Raw genomic sequence first — 20,973 nt, 5'->3', positions numbered from 1 at the left:
TATATTTTAAATTGTAAAATTATTTTTATTATAAAATAAATTTAACAAATTCTATAAAATTATATTAATTTATAGATTTATTTTATATAACTTTTTTATATATGTAACAATTCTTTTAATTGTATCGTGAAATCTTAACTTTTTTATTTATAATTACTTAATACTAATATTAGCATAAAGGTATTGATGAGGGAAGATCTAAATACAAAAGTTTTTAATATTAAGCCTTAATTGTTTAATTAAAATATCTCATCTTATATCATCTCATTATTATAATTTTTATAAATTTTTACACAAAATATAATAAACAATTCAATTTTTTCAAATTTCAAAAAAAAAAACTAACATTAAAAAATTATATTATAATAATATTTTATTTAACTTTTAAAAAAAGAGCATTGCTACTCATAAGTCTCATACACCACACACCTCATATTTTTTATTTTTTAAAATTTTTTAAAATTTTGTTTTAGATTTATTCTTTTTAAACTAATTCAATTTTTCTATTTATTATTCATATATCAAATATTTGATAAAATAAAAAAATCTAAAAAAATAGATAGTGTGTGGTGTATGGACTTATGTTTAAAATTTTTCTTAAAAAAAATTTCATCTCATCTATGTAATCAAATGGTACCTTAGTGAATTTTTCACACTTTTGTACAGTAGGATCCATTTTTTTTATAAAAAAAATTGCGTAAAAATTGTACATTTAGAACTTGTACGTAGCATTATTCTTAAGATATTAATATGCTACTATTAATGGTTACCCGGTAGTATTTATTAAATTTATCGCCTACCATTTACTTGATGCACTTGCATATCTTAATATGTAATAAATACTACATATTATATAGTACTCATTAATTAAATGATATATTAAACCTTAAGTTATATAAGTATAACTCGACTTCCATTATATGCTCCTCTACATATTAGTAATTTAATATCTTAGAGAGTATCATGAAATTAACATATTATTACACACAATTAGATTAAGAAACTTCATTTATACAATGTAAAAACAATTTAGGAGAAAAATGAAAAAATGCATAAAATTTGAACCAAACCGAACTAAAAATCAAAAATCAAAGCATTCGATTCCCTTGATAAACCAGTAGGTTTCAATTTTGATTATTATGAAATAAATTGATTTGTTAGAGAAATTTAAAATTTATTTATTTATTTTAACATGTTATATGTATAATGTGTTTTTCATACTAACTTGTAAATGAATTAATTGTCTCATCACATCAAATATGTTATTTATCATTTCATTATTATTTTATAATTTCTTGACGTAACGTCAAATGGTTGACAATTAAACAAATTATATAAAAATTTTACAGTACATACTTTCACCTAATTGTTATGAGATTTATTATTTTTATTATTTTATATTAATGGTTAAATATATGTGTATTTAAATAAAATAAAAATAATAATAAATCACATATTAATTAGATTGATGTGTATAATATAAAGCTGTCTTATAACATTTCATTTAAAAATATTTAATTATTTTATAACTGTGATGAATAATATAGAAGACAATTATTATATTTCAAGCCCAAGCCCAAAGGCAAGACGAAGCCCATTTCACACGGTAGTCGGTTTTGGATCAGCTGGATCCGCATTATTCAAGACGAAGAATACTATAACAATCCATTTTCAGGCAAGAAATCTGATGAAGCCGAGTGCCAATCTCCGGCTCTGCGTACAGAATTAGGGTTTTGGTTTGTAGGATATTCAAGTCCTAGATCTTTTTCTTGTTTTTGGTTTTTCGTCAAGATGGATGATTACCAGGAGATGGAGAGGTTCGGGACGGAGAACGACTTCGAGGACGGGCAATGGATCGGCGGCGAGTTCTACTACAGGAAGCGCAAGGAGAAGCGCACTCAGACCAAAGACGACGTACTCTACGGTGTCTTCGCTGACTCCGGCTCCGATTCTGACGGTGATTACTCCACCAAAAAGCGCCGTAGAGATCCCAATCTCTACAAGAAGGCCGACCTCTCCAAGCCCGTCAATTTCATTTCCACCGGGACCGTATTGCCCACACAGGAAATCGATCAGAATTCCAAGAAAGAAAACAACGATGATTATGAGAACGACGACGACAAACCTGGGTTGGGGCTTGGGTTCGGTTCGGCTAGCTCTGGGCTGGGTCTAGGGTTCAATTCGAGTTCTAACGGGGTTCGTAAGAATGAAGAGTACGGTAATGGTAACAAGGGTAATAGTGGAGGTGAAAATGATGACGATGACATTTTTTTGCCATCGGCGTTTGGGAAAAAGATTAAGGAAGGGGCTATGAGGAGGGAGAAGGAGAGAGCGGAGAAGTCGAAAGTGGATAAGGGTAAGAGAGTGAAAGATCAAGGGTTTGTAGGTGGGAGCGATGTTGGTGGGTTTGAGAAGCACACGAAGGGGATTGGGATGAAGTTGTTGGAGAAAATGGGGTACAAGGGCGGTGGGCTAGGCAAGAATGCGCAAGGGATTGTGGCGCCAATTGAGGCGAAGTTGCGGCCTAAGAATATGGGCATGGGGTTCAACGATTATAAGGAGACGAAGTTGCCGCCGGCGTTGAAGGAGCTCGAGGAGAAGAAGGGTTCGGGGGGTGTTGCTGAGAATGTGGGGAGAGTGAAGGAGAGGCGGTGGTCGAAGCAGGCCAGGAAGAAGAAGGAGGAGTATGTGACTGCCAAAGAGTTGTTGGAAAGGAAGGCGGAGCAGGGGTTCGGTGAAGTGGTTCAGAAGGTTTATGATATGAGGGGTCCGCAGGTCCGGGTGCTTACTAATTTGGAGAATTTGAATGCAGAGGAGAAGGCGAGGGAGGAAGACGTGCCGATGCCGGAGCTTCAGCACAATTTGAGGTTAGTTGTGGACTTAGCGGAGCTCGAAATTGAGAAGATTGACAGGGACTTGAGGCACGAGAAGGAGGCGGTGGAGATGCTGAGCAATCAGAAGGAGAAGTTGGTTGTTGAGGCCGAGAGGCAGAAGCAGCAGTTGGGTAGTATGGAAGAGATATTGGGCGTGTTGGACCGTTTAGGAGATGAGAATTCGATGGGAAAGTTGACGTTGGACTCGCTTGCGAAGTGTTTCGGGGATTTACAGAGAAAATTTCCTGATGATTATAAGATATGTAACTTGTCCTGCATTGCATGCTCATATGCTTTGCCTTTGTTTATTAGAGTGTTTCAGGGATGGGACCCTCTTCAGAATCCCTTTCACGGGTTGGAGGTTGTGTCTTTGTGGAAGACTTTGCTTCAGGGTGAAAATTCTCACGATATCTGGGATACTGGTTCTTCGCCTTATGCCCAATTGGTATCTGAAGTTGTGTTACCGGCTGTGAGAATTTCTGGCGTCAATACTTGGCAGGCCAGAGACCCAGAACCGATGCTACGGTTTTTGGATTCCTGGGACAAGTTGTTACCTCCTTCAGTTCTCCAATATATCTTGGATAACATTGTGATGCCGAAATTGAGTAGTGCTGTGGGCTCTTGGGAACCACTGCGGGAAACTGTTCCGATCCACATTTGGATGCATCCATGGTTACCGTATTTGGGACACAAATTGGAGGGTATGTATCAGACGATACGTGTCAAGTTGAGTCAAATTCTTGGTGCTTGGCACCCGAGTGATGTGTCTGCGTATACTATATTGTCACCTTGGAGGACTGTGTTTGATTCAGTGAGTTGGGAGCAGCTTATGCGTAGATTTATAGTTCCAAAGTTGCAGCTTGTTCTTCAGGAATTCCAAGTAAACCCGTCAATTCAGAAGCTTGATGAATTTTATTGGGTTATGAACTGGGCTTCTGATGTACCAATTCATCTTATGGTTGATATGTTGGAGAAGTTATTTTTTCCCAAGTGGCTACTGGTCTTATATCACTGGTTACAGTCGAACCCAAACTTTGAGGAGATTACAAAATGGTACCTGGGCTGGAAGGAACTTCTTCCAAAGGAGCTGCTGGCCAATGAAAGCATCCGGTATCAGCTTAACCTTGGTCTTGAGATGATGAACCAGGCTGTAGAAGGTTTGGAGGTGGTCCAACCTGGTCTGAAAGAGAATATCAGCTACTTTAGGGTACTTGAGCAAAGGCAATTTGAGGCTCAGCAGAAAGCAGCGGCACAGCAAGCAGCTGCAAGCCTCAGTGGTGTTGCAAATATGGATGGTATGGGTGGTGCCGTTGACATGAGCTTGAAAGAAGTTATTGAGGCCCATGCCCAACAGCATGGATTACTGTTTAAGCCTAAACCTGCCAGGATGCACAATGGTCACCAGATATACGGTTTCGGTAATGTAAGCATTATAATTGACTCTTTGAATCAAAAGGTGTATGCCCAAACCGATGAAGCGTGGTCCCTTGTATCCCTTCAAGATTTGCTGGACAAGCACAATAGTTTTCTTACAAAGAGACGCTGAGTTGTAGAGTGCCCTTCAAAAAGTTGTTAGGTTGTGAAGAAACTCTGTGCTGAGGTGGAGCAGTGTTTCTGATTTGTAGGCCTTATTCATTATGCATAGATTCAGGACTTAAAAGGTTAGCTTGTCCTGATTCTTCCAGCTTGTGGTGGCTAGGATTTTTGTTGTACGAATTGAAATTGCAAGTCTAATTTTCCTTGACACCAGCATAGTTTTTCTCTTTTTTTTTTTTTTTTTTTTTTTTTTTTTGGAAAAGTGACTTTAACATAGGTTTTCATTTTGCTTTTGTCCCTTTTTCTGGTCTTGTAAATACGGATCTTCTTCGTGTTAACGATATTAGGTCTTAAGGTACCTTGTTTAATAGATAGTAGATACATTCATTGAAATGCATCCATAGTTGTGACTGGATCGTCATCTGTACAATTTGAATACTATTTCAATAGAGATGGTTATGTAATACTGGTATTAATTACTAATTTATTGGGAAGCATACTACGCAGTATATATTAAATGAATACCGGAAACACCTCACCACCTCACCATGGGAGTTTCATCTACACCTCCATATAGCACAGCAAAAAGGACTTCCCTGACCCATAGGAAAGGTTACTACAGAGCCTTTGTAGTGCGTTTTTATCGTTCTCTAGAAGCTTTAGAATCCAAATATTCACCAAAAATATCAACTTTTAAGAGCAAGAAGTCTTTAAAGTTGAAGGTGATGTTGCTTTCAACAAAGTTGTAAAGTTTATCTCCTCCAGATATCGATGGCATTCTTTGTTGATATGTATCATAAATAAGGCCAAGTTTGATGTTTCCCAAGACGTCTGCATATCTTCTAGCAAATGATTTACTTTATCCGCTATATTTCTTATTCAATATCAAACTTTGAACCTTGTGTTGGTAATTGAAACTTATTATGAAGTATGTTAGTTGAGCCTCTTAATAAGAACAATCTGTTGTCAACTAGAGCAAAATCACATTGTCGTGCATTTGCATTTGACCTTCCTAGGAACCTGTATGACTGTATTTGTGGCGTGGATTGGTGCCATCATTAGCAGATTATTGAACTTGGGCATTTTCTGTCAATACAATATTGCAATATTGTTTTGTGAATTAAAAAGTATTTTTAATGATATTTTAAGAGTTAATGCATATATGTCCAAAAAAGTGTCATTTTGAGTTATATACTTGGTTATAATTAATCAATTTTTCGCTCTAAATTTACCCACTGCACTAAGCTCACTTAAAATATGTGCCTTTTCTTTATTTTTTATCGGTAAACAAATATTATTAATCATGAAAGAATAGGCAAGAGCCCAAGAATACAGGACATATATAAGAGCATTATCTCAGCTGCTAATCTAGTGACCTTTTCTTTTTATAGCAGGCTGGGACTTGAAACGTGCTTGTTTTAGCTAAATTTTCGTGATAAAAAGCTTTTGCTTGTAGTCATTTACTGGGTTAAGCAGATATCATTTTGTAAGGCTCCTTCTACTAGAGGAACCTAGACTTTGTGAATGTAGTTTGTGCCCCCTTGATGCCTCTCCCAACGAAGGCACGAACTTCTTTTCACGGTCGTGGCATCGTCCTGTTTGTGAGATGTGCATTACATGCAGTACTTTACTTTCAAAATATATTCCCAATATTCTGGAATTCTTGTTTATCTACCTGGATGCTAGTTGGTCAGCACTTATGTCTAGAGGTGATAAAGCCACAACAAACACAAGCATGTAATTATTTTTTGTCTGCGTTATCATTGAAATTGACATTGCTTTGAAGATCAATGAATAAATTGCCATCTTCGTAGTTGTGATATACATCATATCATTCTTGGAAAAGTACAGTAGGTGCATTTACATTATAGGTGGTAGTAATGCTAATAGGAAAGATAAAACAACTGCATTGAAGATACATTTTTATTTTATTGGCACCGGGTGTCCAGGATCAGCATCCCAACTAATCCCAAGGGCATACAGGCCCTCAGCAATGAGTTTTCCGCAAGTGCACCTTGGGTGATTCAAGGGAAAAATCCCCTAGTCCGATAGTCCCTAGAGATTGTTTACACCCAAGGAAATTTGAATCGTAAACCTGGGGGTAGCATGCCCCCAACCCCAAGGCCTTTACTACCTGAGCCAACCCCTAGGGGTTAACTGCATTGAAGATACATAGGCTATAGAAAATGAAAAATGAGGCTCTCCATGTGTTGTACCTCATAGACTCCGGAGCCACGAATCATAGATGATTGCTGTTTTTCCTGTGCATAGCCCTGTAGTTGAATAAAACTCGGAAGGGATTTGGTGTTATATGTTAATTTGATATGGGAGTTCTACTCTAGTTGGTTAGACTTCCTCTTTGGAAAACATAAACATAGTTTTTCGAGAAAATATTGGGAGCAGTCACTATTAACCACTGCACACCACACACCCTATAAAAAACATCTATATATCTTATAAAAAGCATCTCTACACCCTATAAAAACCTATAAGTGTGTGGTGTGCAACATGAATAGTGGTTGATCCCTATCAAACCTCTAGTTTTTCAGTTACTTGATCATACAGCCCATCTTGAAATGCCAAGAAGGTTTTGGTATGACATTATCCCTGTTACCATTGGCACTAGTTTTTCAAAACAATCCTCTCCTCTGAGACTAAAGGAGAATGCAAAAATTGTAATAGCACTAACAGATTATATATATATATATAAATGTTTTCTCTCCGTACACCCGTTCTCTCCCTTTCCCTCATCTTTGGCGCTTCTCGCCAGAGGTGATCCTTTGGTTTACGTACTTTTTGTGTTAGATTTTTATTTGTTTTAGAGTGGCATGGATTCGATTAGGAATGTCACTATAGATCAGAAATGCTTTGAGTTTAAGAAGATGAATGAGTGGTTGTGGAGGTGCACTGAGAGTAGCTGTCGCGCTGTGAACCACATCTTAATAAACCAAGCTTCTATGGGGTGGTTGGCTGCCATGGTAAAAGAAGGCATAGCTGATGGAGGAACTGCTAACTTCTTTAAAACTCGGAGAAGAGGACCTCATGTCCTGGTGCTGATGAGACAGAGAAATTCTTATGGGAGATTCTTCTCCATTTTAGAATTTGGTCAGGTTAAATGCCGCGGAATGATCATAATTCCTGAAGGAAACAAGGGTGTAGGCTGGAGGAATTTTGGAGAAATGCTGCAGGAATTATCGACAGAGCATCATGTTCTGGGGGGAAAAAACAGAGGAAGCAGCTCAGGGAAGGCCTTACCTCCGTCACAAGAATACCACAATTTTTCATACAAAGAGGCGTTGTCTCAAGCGCCAAAAATCACAGAAATTGCAAAAGATCTTTCGAATGTGGGCAAAGATCAGATGGGTGTTACGGTTGGCAGGGGAATGTCGGGGCCATTAATGGGAAACCTGTTGCATGCTATTGCTAAAATGGAAAAGCAGGTGAGTGTTCTACAGTCTAATATGCATCTACTGAAACGATGCGTTGAGGAGAGCAGTAGTTATGATATGGGCTTGGGCCAATCAGAAGGCCCGTCGGTTCTGAAGGCTCATGGACCTTCTAATCAATTAAAGGGCCCGTTACAGCCCTCTCAGGGCCTCTCGGTCCAGTTACCTTCGAGCCCAGTTAGGGCCCAACTGTTGAGCCCACCCCCATCCCAGGGGCTGTCCAACGAAGAGGGTGTTGTTGTCGGGGCTCCGGGTTCTATCTTAACGGGTAAAGACCCAGTTCTCAACCCAGATACGTCGGAAATAGGGTCAGATAAATCAGGTCGATCGGAGTTTTCCCCTCAGGCGAAGCAGACGACACCGGCGAACTTGGTGGAGCAAATCTTGCCATCGCGCGTTGCTGAACAAGGTGTTTCCATCTTAACGGGTAAAGACCCGGTTCTCAACCCAGATACGTCGGAAATGGGGTTGGAGAAATCGGGTCGATCGGAGTTTTCCCCTCAAGCGAAGCAGGCGAACTTGGTGGAGTAGATCTTGCCGTCGCGCGTTGCTGAACAAGGTGAAATCCTGCATTTTTCTCCTTTCCTTCCAGAGATTCACGCACAGACCAGATCGATGGAGGCTCCTAGTGCAGCATTTGATATTCCCTCTATCTCTCACCCACAGAACAACTCGGTTTTGGGTCCTGACCCATCGCATGCTCATCTGGGCCCTAACTCGACGCATGCTGTAGTTGTTCTGTCTTCGGAAGATATCCATGTAGCTTCCGATAAGCACGTGGAAGGTGTCCCTCATGTATCTGTCCCAATAGTTTCGGAGGACCACTTGGAGCTTTGTTCGGAAGATGGAGTTGAGTCAGTTATGGAGTTTAGGGAGAAGGCTGTACACTTCGAGGAATTTTCACAACAGCTCTCAGATATCAGTCTCATTCCTGATACACAACTGGTTACTGTTGAGATTGAGAATCAAGTGGGTCAGGTGATCGAGTGGGGAGGTATTAAGCTGTTTGGAGATGACTCGGATGGTGGTGACAGGAATCCTTACCCGCTGAACTGTTTACTACCCAGTGAGTTTGAGATGTCAGACTGGGTTTTCAAAAAGGTAAAGGATATCCAGCATATTGTAGGAATGAAATGTGTAGGTTATGAAGACCAATTTATGGCACTTCTTACGGCCATAGAGGCGGGTCATGCACAATCTAAGAAATTGGGATCTAAAAAATAGAGGGAACTCGAGAAACTTAATTGGTCTCTGAATGAGGGGAGTTCAAGTTGTGATAGGAGCAAAGGAAAGGGTACTGTTGTTTCCTTATGAAGCCAAAAATTGTGTCTTGGATTGTCAGGGGGCTGAATGAGTTCAATAAGCGTCTCCGAATAAAAAATCTACTTCGAGATTGGAGGGCGGATATAGTTTGCTTACAAGAAACTAAATTAAAATTGGTGACTAGTGTGACGCCCCCAAATTCCGTTTGGGATCGGACGGACATTTGAACCGTCGAGACATACAACACAAGGTTACCTGCCCCCGTTCATGACATATAAGATGCAATGTTCCTAATATGCATCTAACATTATGCAATATTCGCAGCGGACAAAAGTGAGGGCTTCATGGAGAGGTTAGGGAGTTGGTGGAAAGCTTATCAGTTTCAGGGTACTCCATCCTATGTTTTTGTAGCTAAATTAAAAGTCTTAAAGAATGACTTAAAACTTTGGAATTCTCAAATCTTTGGAAATGTAAGGGTACAAAAGAAATCCATGTTGGAGGAGATTCAAAACTTTGATAGGATCTCCGAAGGTAGAACTCTCACCCTTGAGGAATTATCGCGTAAGGCAGAGTTAGGATCAGAATTGGAAAGGATATTATCTCTAGAGGAGATCTCCTGGCGTCAGAAGTCAAGAGCCATTTGGCTAAAAGAAGGGGACCGAAGTACGAAATATTTCCATAGTGTGGCTAACTCTCATATGAGAAACAATACTATTGAAATGCTAAAAATCAATGGTAGAGATTGCACAGACGCGCATATGATCCGGGAACATGTGGTGAGTTTTTTTGAACAGTTATTTTCAAAACAAGAGGGTTGGTGACTATCTGTGGATGGACTTGGTTTTGATTCTATTGAACTTCAGTCGGCATTTTGGTTAGAAAGAGCTTTTGAAGAATATTAGGTGTATGAAGTTGTTAGGAGAATGGGGAAAGATAAAGCACCTGGACCAGATGGTTTTTCTATGGGTTTCTTTCAAACTTGTTGGGAGATTGTGAAAGAGGACATCATGAATGTTTTCAAAGAATTTTTCTCCACTGGGAAATTTAAAAAAAGTCTGAATTCTACTTTCATTGCTCTTATTTCGAAGAAAACTGGGGCTTCGGATGTGAAGGACTTTAGACCCATTAGTCTCATTAATGGGATCTACAAAATCTTGTCTAAGGTACTAGCTAATAGACTAGGGGAAGTCCTAAGCAAGATAATCTCAAAGCCCCAAAATGCCTTTGTAAGGGGCCGACAAATTTCTGGATTATGTGCTAATTGCTAATGAATGCCTGGATAGTAAATTGAAATCTGGTGTGGCTGGGATTATTTGCAAGCTAGATATGGAAAAGGCTTATGATCATGTTAATTGGGACTTCCTCCTTTATCTGTTGCGGAGGTGTGGTTTTGGGGAGAAATGGTGTATGTGGATCAGATGGATGGTGTATTTCAACAGCAAGATTCTCAATTTTGATCAATGGCAGCTCGGAGGGTTTCTTCGACAGTTCCCGAGGTTTATGACAAGGAGATCCTTTGTTCGCACTTCTTTTTGTTATCATCATGGATGCCCTAAGTAGGATGTTAACAACACTGGTTACTAATGGCTTTATGACTGGTTTCTCAGTGGGTGATGTGAATCGTGGCATTATCTCTATTTCTCACTTGCTTTTTGCATATAACACATTAATTTTCTGTGAGGTAGATAATGAACAACTTAGGGCGTTGAAGGCCCTTTTTCTATACTTCGAAGCTGCATTAGGCCTGAGAGTGAATTTTGATAAATCAGAATTAGTGCTCGTCGGGAGGGTCAGAGATACTTAGCAGTTGGCTAGCACACTTGGTTGTAAGGTTACTTCCCTCCCTATAACTTATCTGGGATTACCGTTGGGAGCTACTTCACGATCCTTATCTATCTGGGATCCAGTCATTGAGAAAGTAGAAAGAAAGCTGGCAGGGTGGAAGAGGCTTTATTTGTCGGAAGGAGGGCGTGTGACTCTTATCAAAAGTACTCTTTCTAACTTACAAACCTACTTTTTGTCTCTATTCCCTATTCCAGCATGTGTGGCGGCACGCATTGAAAAACTTTACAGAGATTTCCTATGGAGTGGGATGGGGGAGGAATTCAAATTCCACCTAGTCAGGTGGGATAAGGTGTGCAGACCACTACAATCAGGGGGGATGGGGATAAAGAATTTAAGAACGTTTAACCGGACACTTCTTGGGAAATGGCTTTGAAGATACAATATGGAACCAGAAGCACTATGGAAACTAGTAATTGACTGCAGGTATGGCAGATCATGGGGGGGTTGGTGTACTAGAGAGGGGACTGAGCCTCATGGGGTGGGAATTTGGAAACATATTAGACAAGGGTGGGGTGTATTTGCTAATCACACTAGATTCCTAGTGGGGGATGGGACTTGTATAAATTTCTGGAGGGACATCTGGTGTGGGGATGAGGCGTTGAAGGAGACTTTTCCAGCTGTGTTCCGAATGGCTTGTGAGCCAGATGCTTCGGTGGCAGACCTTTTTATTCGTTTAGGGGATCAAATCCTTTGGAACATTATCTTTAGTAGAGCAGCCCAAGATTGGGAAGTTGATAATTTTGAGGCTTTTTTTAGCCTACTTCACTCTTTGAAGCTAAATGGCCGGCAGGAAGATAAGTTGTGGTGGACACCTGCGAGTAAAGGAATTCTCTCGGTAAGATCCTTCTACAAGATTCTTTCAACAACACCAAACTCACACTTCCCTTGGAAAAAATTATGGAGGAATAAGGCATCTCCCAAAGCACTTTTCTTCACCTAGACGGCAGCCTTGGGTAAGATTTTGACTACCAATAACTTGCGAAAGCGTCGGATAATTATTGCGGACTGGTGCTGTATGTGTAAGAAAGCCGGTGAATCAGTTGATCATCTCTTGTTACATTGTGAGACAACTAGAGCTCTGTGGTGTGAAGTGTTTAGCAGAATTGGGTTAAACTGGGTGATGTCTGCTAGGGTAATTGATGTTTTGGCTTGTTGGAGGATACCGGGAGGACTACCACAGATTAAAGCTATGTGGAAGATGGTCCCTATATGCATCATGTGGTGCATCTGGCGAGAGCGCAATGAAAGGACCTTTGAGGATAAGGAGTGGGCAATAGAGGAGCTTCGCTCTCTTTTTTTCACCACTTTATTTATTTGGGCCATTGCTTTAGATTTTAATGGCCAAAATGTACGCGAGTTTCTTCTTTCTTCTTTAGTGAACTAGATAGGTCTTATCTCTTGTAATACATCTTATATACTTGGGCTTTGCCTATTCTTATTAATATTACCATTTACCTATAAAAAAAAAAAAAACCCATTGGCGCTACATCCACGGGTGCTTTGTGGCCTTTTATCTACTATGCTGTCATTTTAATTGGTTTTGCAGTTGAAAATGCTTTTAGCAATTTTGTGGCTGTCAAGTATAATTGCGTGGATTCCGTTCTTGGAAATGGCCATTTTCTGCCCAAATCACTGTCACTTAATGGTAGGACCGTATCTAGTTTCCTCATCCTACGACTTTGCTTCGGCTAAGCCAACACTCTGGTCATATGACTGTTTATCGTACAGAGAGCAGTGCCGTCTAGATAGATGAATAGGAGACTTTGGAATCTAGTCGTATTATGCTATTCTATAACTTCTCACACACTGTTGGTTGTGGCCATCGCTCGAGTCTAATGACTATGATAAGACGATGGCTTAATACCTTTGTGGGATGTACAAAAGAGTGTAGTCCATGGAGGACCACTTGCATCCTGAGTCTTTTCTTTTTAGTTGAAGGTGCATTAACATGTTTATATGAATTTACCTTGTGTCTCGACATTCTCTTCCTTCCAAGACAATCTGTATAGCATAGGAGTGGGCTAGATGCTTCAGTTCTTAGTGGTTTGAATCCTGTTATCCAGTGTCAACTTGTTGAGGAACTTGATCGAGTTGCAATAAGAATGTGTTGCAAAGTATCTTAAATAGTTGTCTTAGCCTTAGTTTAGAAAATAATTGAGTGAGTGAGTGATCATCTGCAAAATGAACATTGTTTCTATTGATCCAAACTATGTTCTATCCATGGTAGTTTCACTTTCCTAGTTTGCGATGCGTTTGTGCAAATCTGAGGCATGACAAGCACTCATTGAGCAAATCTGCTCCATTCCTCGGCTCCAACCATGACTGGACTCAGTTTAAGTTTATAGAGTATTTTTACTGCATCAAAAAGGTAAGAAGAACTCTACCCACAATGCTAAATGCCCACTGGTCATTCAATAGATCTCTCTACTTTGTGAGCATTACATTTGAACATTTCCAATGTTGGTAAAGGAGTGCTTCAATAAAAGAGATTGATTGCACAAAGAAAAAGAAAATAAAAGTAATTAAAGAAAAGTAATTAGACTTGTAGTTCAAGGTCCTCAATGAAATTCTTGGTTTATTATCGTCACCAAAGATAATGAGATGTGCTTCACATAAGAGATTTTGTCTCTTAAAATTTGATACATAAAGAATTTCCGCTCCCAATTACAAGCTCTTAATTAGTGTTTTGTTGTTACAGAAAGTTGGCAACTTGGCATAATCTTCTATAATTTTTTTTTTTTTTTTTTTACCTGATGGGAAAAACAAATTGTTTTCTCTCTATATACAGCCATGCATCTTATCATGGCGTCTTTGATGAAACACAGCAAACTAATGTTTCAACAGCATAGCCTCCAACTTGCTCTTCCTCGCGGCATGTTTTAGTCTTTCAAATGCAACAAGTCCGACTTGCCTCACCCTTTCTCTGGACAAACCTATGCTGAAGAGTAAGCACAATATATATTCATCAAAACCAACTGGAGAATATTAATAATGCAATTCTGCATGCAAGAAAAGGATCCCAGAAGCATACAAATCTTCAAACCACAATGGATGATAGTGATCTAAAACATGTTTTCATTTGAAAGACACTCGTGTCCAGAAATTGAAACCGTAATCTTTCAATCAGAGAGCTACAGGTCATCTGTTTGATCCGATTTTAAGGCCACGGGATATATACCATTGGTAAACATGTGCAGTTTATTTTTGAAAAAACATCCACATGTATCTGAAGAGTGGTCAATAGGAAAGGATTTTTGGTGACTAAAGAAGATAATGATGCAGATTTTAGCTGTGCTTGTTTAGTGTTTACTATGTAATACTGTCTAGTTTTTGCACTTACCGTTTACTAATATCCTCCCATGTAAGACATTCATTATCCAGACCATGGTAAAGACGTATAATCTCTCTCTCCCGTTCCCCAAGTGTCATATTAATGAGCTTGTTTACTTCATCCTGCAAATACATTTCAAGTAATATTATTTACTTTTTTCTTCAGTAGCATGGAATATGAATAAAGTCTCTGTTTAAGCAAACAAGCACGCAAACACCATACACAGAAAGAGGTCATGCACTTTGCATATAATTCATCTTGGATTGCATGATAAAAGTTGTAGCACAATTATTTGGCAAAGGAGATCCTTAATCATCATTCCCCTATTCTATTTGACTAAATCTTCATTGCTAAAAGTAGATGTTAACATAAATATCATGACATAAGTATCACAAGTTTTACTTAAGTAGTCTGAAAACAGATAGTACTCCCAAATATTACTAAGGTTATTTAAGAAAACTTTGAATGCGCCCAGAAACTTGATACAAAGTTTCAGCTTTGGAGTTAAAACATTTTCTGTGGAGAAATGATATGAGGTATTAGTATACTTTAAAATAAGATCCTCGGTAAAGGGCCAATAGGCCATTGGCCTAATGGTACTTATGGTGCGGTTGGTGTAAGGGTCTGGGCGTAGAAACCCCCATGCACTGGGGCTATACATGACTCAAACATTGCCTAGGAACAATAAAGAAAAAGACTCGGTAAAGGGATGAGGATTGTGACTAATGGTGTTAACACCTAGATGTTTGGGTGACTCAAGCTCCAAGATTGTGCCATAGGGTTTAAGATGAGGCCCTGAGAATAAAATTAAAATGGATTTGTAAATACTTTGGAGATTACAATAATTAATATCTACAAATCCAGTTTGATTTGGAACACCTTCAAGAGAATCATTAAAAGGTGTTTGAATTACCGCTTACTTACATACATTCTCACTTGTATATTTTCAACTTTTAGTTTATTTACCTTGAGTGCCCACTCGTCTACTCCATGCCATGGGTTATTCTCAGGGCGATTATCTGCAATGTACTGAAATGGTAAAGAGGACAAAAAAAAAAAAAAAAAAAGAAAAGGAGGTCAACGAAGAGCATAGGGAAGCAGTTTTGCAACATTGGAAAAGTTTCCACAATTGGGTTTGCAGAAGTAAGGTTTCATCAACAATACTTACACTATGATGCGTTTCTCCTGGAAGACCATTCAGAGAGGGAAATGCTTCCCTATCAAGAGAGATGACCTTACTCATTGCCTGCATGAAATGACACCATACAATGAGCATGCTTGTACAATTTAACCAAGCATGATGTATTAGACAATGTACAATTTCAAACATTTAGTACCTGTGTAGCATTCCTGACTTTCTTTTTTGACATGTTCAGGCATTCTGCAATCCTCTGTGAAAAAGGTGGAAACAACAAGATAATTGGTAGGCAAGATGAAAATAACAAACATGTAAAGCAGCTTATATTGTGCCTCATTTATGATAGGTGGTATCAGGCATGTTGATTGATATTTTAGTATGCAAAGGTTAAAATGTAGTAAATGTAATTCTTATAATGGTAGAAAACTTACATCAATTGATGGAGTTATTCCTTTCTCTTCCAGTCTAACTTTTGCATTCCGGATTAAACCTAACCTTTCATGCAAATGGGTAGGTAATCTCAAGGTCCTGGAATTCTCAACCAATGTTCGTGAAACCCCCTGGTAAGAAAGCCGGTTTTAGCTTTTCCATAACTGATGAAGGAATTGGTTTTGAAGCCATGAGCAGGAAGACATAATTTATACCAGTAATCGACTTATACTACAACAAAAATGTCATATAACAGATATTCCTGACTCGATATATAAAATATAAATTCCCAAGGAAAAAAACAGAAAAGAAGCAATTTGATTATTTTCTTCCTCCAAAATTTGATGTGATCAGCATTTTGCACTGTACTGCTCTTACACATCAGTGTCAAATAAGATGATCAGGAGTAAACAACTAGAACGTCGACTCAATAATTAAGAGCTTTTGTCAGTATGAACTTTAAAAATGGACGTGTATCCAAATCTTGAGGTAGATAATATTCTCATATGGTATCTGTTTTTGGAATATCTATGCATCTTGATTGTTTTAGTGCGGATGGTCTAGGCATGGCTATCTTGAGCTGTTATTGTTTCATCCATGATAAAATGGAACTAGAAACTATACTTGGTTAACTCCTAAGGGTAAGCAATTCAACACAGTTGATTGCATTGAGTTCTAGTCTCTAACACATGACAATTTTTGAGTTTCTCCGTAGGTTGCGTTAATTACAATCTAAGCAGGGAAATATTAGCCCTACCTGACGTATCCACCAATAAACATAGGTTGAAATTCTGCACCCTTTTGAAGAATCAAATTTCTCAATTCCACGCAGCAGTCCAATCAGACCACCCTACATAAAAAATAACAATATTTATCTATAATAAAAATCCACATTACATGCTGTAGTTTAGTTTATGATACATCAAAAATTGATATGCCTGATTTGAAGTCATACGAGAACCAGAAAATCACCTGAACAAGGTCAGACATTTCTACGCCCATGTTTTCATATCTTTGAGCAATAGACATGACCAGACGAACGTTGCTCATTGCCAACTTCTCCCTTGCTAAAGAACACTCCATGAATTTTGACCGTAATTGCGTGAGAGGAATCCTCAAAGAAGTTGCAAGTTGGTCATCAGATGGCTCACATCCTAACCTCTCCTTCAATCTGGATGTTCCATTTATAAAAATTAGAAGAAAGACATAAGAGATTTCCTCCGGCCAGAAATGATGTAAAAGTATAAACTAATGACTCTCTCTCTCTCTCTCTCTATCTCACTCACACACTTGTCTCATTCTCTTTCAATCTTCTATTTGTGATTATGAATGCCATAATTTGACGATTTTAAGGGCTTCCCATGGAACTAGTTAACAGGTGTAATGAATTCTATTCACATAATGTTGAAGGAATAGAATAGGAACAAACAATGTTTTGTTATGCAAAAGATAGAAATAAAAAGGGAAGAATGCAAGCACACTTGATATTGTTATGCAAATGATATGAACACATTGGAATTATTCAAATATCATACCATCATCAGTTATTCTACTATTGGGAAAACTAAATGTATCCTAAGGTCAAATCTTCATCACTTACTATGGGTTAAACTTCTCAACGCGTGGATCAATAAGTAAAGGAGAAAACTGATCGTCTTTCTTGAAAAAGGCTAATGTCTTAAATACATTAAGAAAGTTCACCAAATTAGAATTATTCTTCAGATAGAGAGATATGTAATCACCTCAATTTGTGCTCCTCTAAGGAAAGACCAACACTAATTTTCTTTGACAGGCATACTACATCTGCATGAGTAAGCAATTCTTCACTTACTACACCCTTGACATAACCCTTTGAATGGCTCTGAAGCAGCTCTGGACTGATCATGGATCTCAACTGCTTACCGCTAGAAGGTTGCATCAGACAACCATTTTTGTTCAGAATTTTATTCCTAGTATTCACTCTCCTTTGCCGAGCAGATACTCCAGAACAAGTGACGGGTATCTTCCTATGATTTTTTCCTGTTGGTGAATCAGTTAGTACCTTCGGCTCGAAAGAAAGATTCCATTGCTTTTCCAGCATAGACTTTTGCAGCAAAAGAAGTGCCTCCATTGAATAATGAAGATCAGAACTTTCCTCTTCAAGTTCAATGGATCTCTGCAACCATGGCTCTGCAGTTGAAGGAGAAGAAGAAACAATATCCACATGTTCTTTGACAGCCTTGATAGACTGTGTTTGTTGAATAGCTGACGGAAAACCAGGAGTAAAATTAGCTGATTTTTTTGCACTTATCACTTTCTTGGATGAAGTTATTTGATAGTGCGCTCCTGCATGATCATTGGCATACGGGATCTTTTCCACGAGATCTGAGTAATAGTAGGAGGAACTCAAGAGCCTCTTCCCTGAACTAAGCCCAATTACTGCAGCCGCGGCCATCATATGGCTTCTTCTGACGTATGTACAAATAACATAACACGTCTTTAACAATTTTGTCAAACCAAATACACGCAATTATTTCTTCTACTGTGCTTCCTTCAACAGCCCCGGTGAATTGTTAAGATTGCTCTCCAATATGTACCTATAAAGAAGGAAATATTCTTGGGTAAAACTGTCGTGTGTATATGATCAGAATTTACAGATTTATAGACTAAACTAAGTACAACTGATTCTCCTAGAATCATGCCCAGAACATATCAATCAGACCAGATTTACAGGGATCATAATGGACCATAATTACAGGGATTACAAACAAGGATGCAGCTGCTATCGCTGCGTGAGGTAAGGACCTAGAATCACGTTGCACTCTGCTGGTATTGTGGGCTGTCACGTTGAGTATCATAAGTTTCCTTAATGGTAACCGTTTTAACTCTTTTCTCAAAGAACTGGTTTACAAAATTGGTTTAACGCATAGGGTATAAGGAGTGTATCCAACTTATGCAGACCTCTATGAGGTGAACTATGAGTTTGATAACTAGGCAAATATCCTTTTCTTTTGATAAGTACAACCAGGCGAATATCATATTGAATAAACTAAACATCTTTTTCACAGCATATTTAGCTTCTAATAAGTACTGATGATCGAGGATTTCCTCTTTCTTTGTGAAAGAAAAAGAAAAATTACATATAATGTATATCCGTCTATATCTGTCAAGGAACTTTCTCCCTCTTCCCATAAGAGGAACACCAATTCAGCATTTCATACATAGATATGATACAACTCATAAATGTAATGCGTCTCATGAATTGCAGAATAACAGGTATCCAAAGTTCCAAACATATGCGAATACTAAACTAAATTCTGTACAGAAACCAATATTTACAGCTTAGATTCCATGAATGAACAGTTTTGGTATTAAGAACGAAGGGTCGTTCTATCTGAAATGAACACATGGGAATGCCATATTCTAATCATATGGTTTCTCTGTCTGGGATCCCTTCTCTTTACGTCCCAACTGGATCGTGAACCCAAGGAAGAAGATCCAATCATCCAACTAGTCATTAACCAAGGAAAACGGAAGACGATGATTTAAGCTTGCAACAGTCTCAACATTTAGGATTGTAATTTTGAAGGCAGAGCAGCAAAGTGGTTCCAACTGAATTAAATCTAGTTACTATTTTAGAAATATATCCATTAAAGGAAGGAAAAAAAAAAGGCTCTGTGGGTGTTCAAGAATGGCATACCGGAATCCACGATAGAGAAAGGCAGAGCCCAAGATGGAAACTTTTTCAGCCAGTCGAGAAGAAGGAGAAGAAGGAAGAGACGATGAATCCGAAGTAAGGAGAAATAGTAGGACAGCCAGTTAAGCTTCAACCGACTCTGCTTTTATTTTATTTTATTTGCATGAATGAAACTGAAAACTTTTCTTGTTTCTGTCATCTTGTTTTCCGGTCATATATATTATCTTTAACAATATTTGTATTTTATTTTTGTATTTGTTATGGAAAAATGGAAATGGGTAGTAGAAGAAAGTTGAAGATATGGAAGGGAGAGATGCCATTGGCTGGAAGAGATATTGGGTCCAGGTTCGAGTGGTGCAGAATGTGCCATTCTATGCTCTTTCCTCTGTCTCTCTCTCCCAATCCAATCTCAATTTGGGTTGATTTTTTGGATGGGTCACTTTCTTTTTTTCTTGTTTTGCAAGTCTCTCTAATATTTGCCTATTTTCTATGCAAAAATGTGTTTGGGATTTGGTGAGCCACTCGCCACCTAACTGAAACACAAAAACCAAAGCAAAACTGCTTGCATTGAACATTCACTCAATTTCGGAGAAATAATCTAGGAAGTGTGGGACCTACGTGACTATGTCCACCATCTTGATACGTCACCGTTTAACGATGCATTTCAACCGACGTGTCTGAAAAAATGATTTGTGCATTTATCATTTTCCTTGATTAAATTTTTTTTTCTTATTAATTTTTATTTTTTAAATAGACATCAATACAGTAAAAGATGAATGAAATGAGTGTAATATATAGTTGAAAAACTCTAAACATAAGTCAATATATCACATTTTTTTTATTTTTTATTTTTATACCAAATTTTTGGTATATGGATAATAAGTAAAAGAATTCAATTAGTCTAAGAAAAATAAACCCCAAAAAATTTAAAAAATAAAAAAAGATAGTGTGTGATGTGTGAACTTATGTGTAGTGAAAGCTCATATACAGTATTTTTCTTTGATTCCATATGTCCATTAATCATCAGATTCGATAACCTGAGTTTGCTGACATCTTCAAGATTAAAAGTAAACAAGAAGCTAGCATGAGATGCAGATATTAATTGCAAGGGACGGACGTCTTCACGTTTCAGAGAATATAGAACATCATTCATGGTGTTATAATGGGCAATGCAAAGTGCAGTTGGCATTGCCATTGCGAGAAAAGAAAAAAAGGTCATGAACTCTGCACCTGAATGCTCTTTAACAATGAGTCCCCCATCATAACCAAAACTTCTAGTTATAGGGAGATAACAGGCTCTGGAAAAGCTTCACAAAAATTGAGAAGAAAGGTGACGGAAATAATGTATAATTGATAATAAAGGTGACACAACTCATGCACACCAGTAATAGGTCATTTCTCTATCACTTGACTGTTTGTTAGTTGTTCCCCACCTC

At 38.2% G+C, this 20,973-nt stretch overlaps 2 protein-coding genes across 2 annotated transcripts; one reads left to right on the top strand and one right to left on the bottom strand.

Annotated features, from left to right (window-relative positions):
* The first annotated feature begins 1,648 nt into the window (after positions 1-1,648).
* Positions 1,649-4,892, top strand: LOC122310651 (septin and tuftelin-interacting protein 1 homolog 1). The gene has a single exon (XM_043124741.1). The coding sequence runs from the start codon at positions 1,792-1,794 to the stop codon at positions 4,417-4,419; it is 2,628 nt and encodes an 875-aa protein (XP_042980675.1). The 5' UTR covers positions 1,649-1,791; the 3' UTR covers positions 4,420-4,892.
* Positions 4,893-13,511: 8,619 nt separating this feature from the next.
* LOC122311135 (RNA polymerase sigma factor sigA-like) lies at positions 13,512-19,765 on the bottom strand. Its single transcript, XM_043125552.1, has 10 exons — positions 19,541-19,765; positions 17,604-18,437; positions 16,834-17,032; positions 16,619-16,711; positions 15,864-15,992; positions 15,632-15,685; positions 15,463-15,540; positions 15,261-15,323; positions 14,304-14,416; positions 13,512-13,901 (listed from the first exon to the last, which is right to left on the bottom strand). Exons 2-10 carry the CDS (start codon positions 18,296-18,298, stop codon positions 13,793-13,795), a joined length of 1,533 nt encoding a protein of 510 aa, XP_042981486.1. The 5' UTR covers positions 18,299-18,437; positions 19,541-19,765; the 3' UTR covers positions 13,512-13,792.
* Positions 19,766-20,973: the final 1,208 nt, after the last annotated feature.

The sequence above is a fragment of the Carya illinoinensis genome, chromosome 5 (genome assembly GCF_018687715.1).
Source record: "Carya illinoinensis cultivar Pawnee chromosome 5, C.illinoinensisPawnee_v1, whole genome shotgun sequence".
In the NCBI taxonomy this organism is placed as follows: domain Eukaryota; kingdom Viridiplantae; phylum Streptophyta; class Magnoliopsida; order Fagales; family Juglandaceae; genus Carya; species Carya illinoinensis.
Note: the sequence above shows the minus strand (reverse complement) of the source record. Positions and strands in the feature narration are given on the sequence as shown.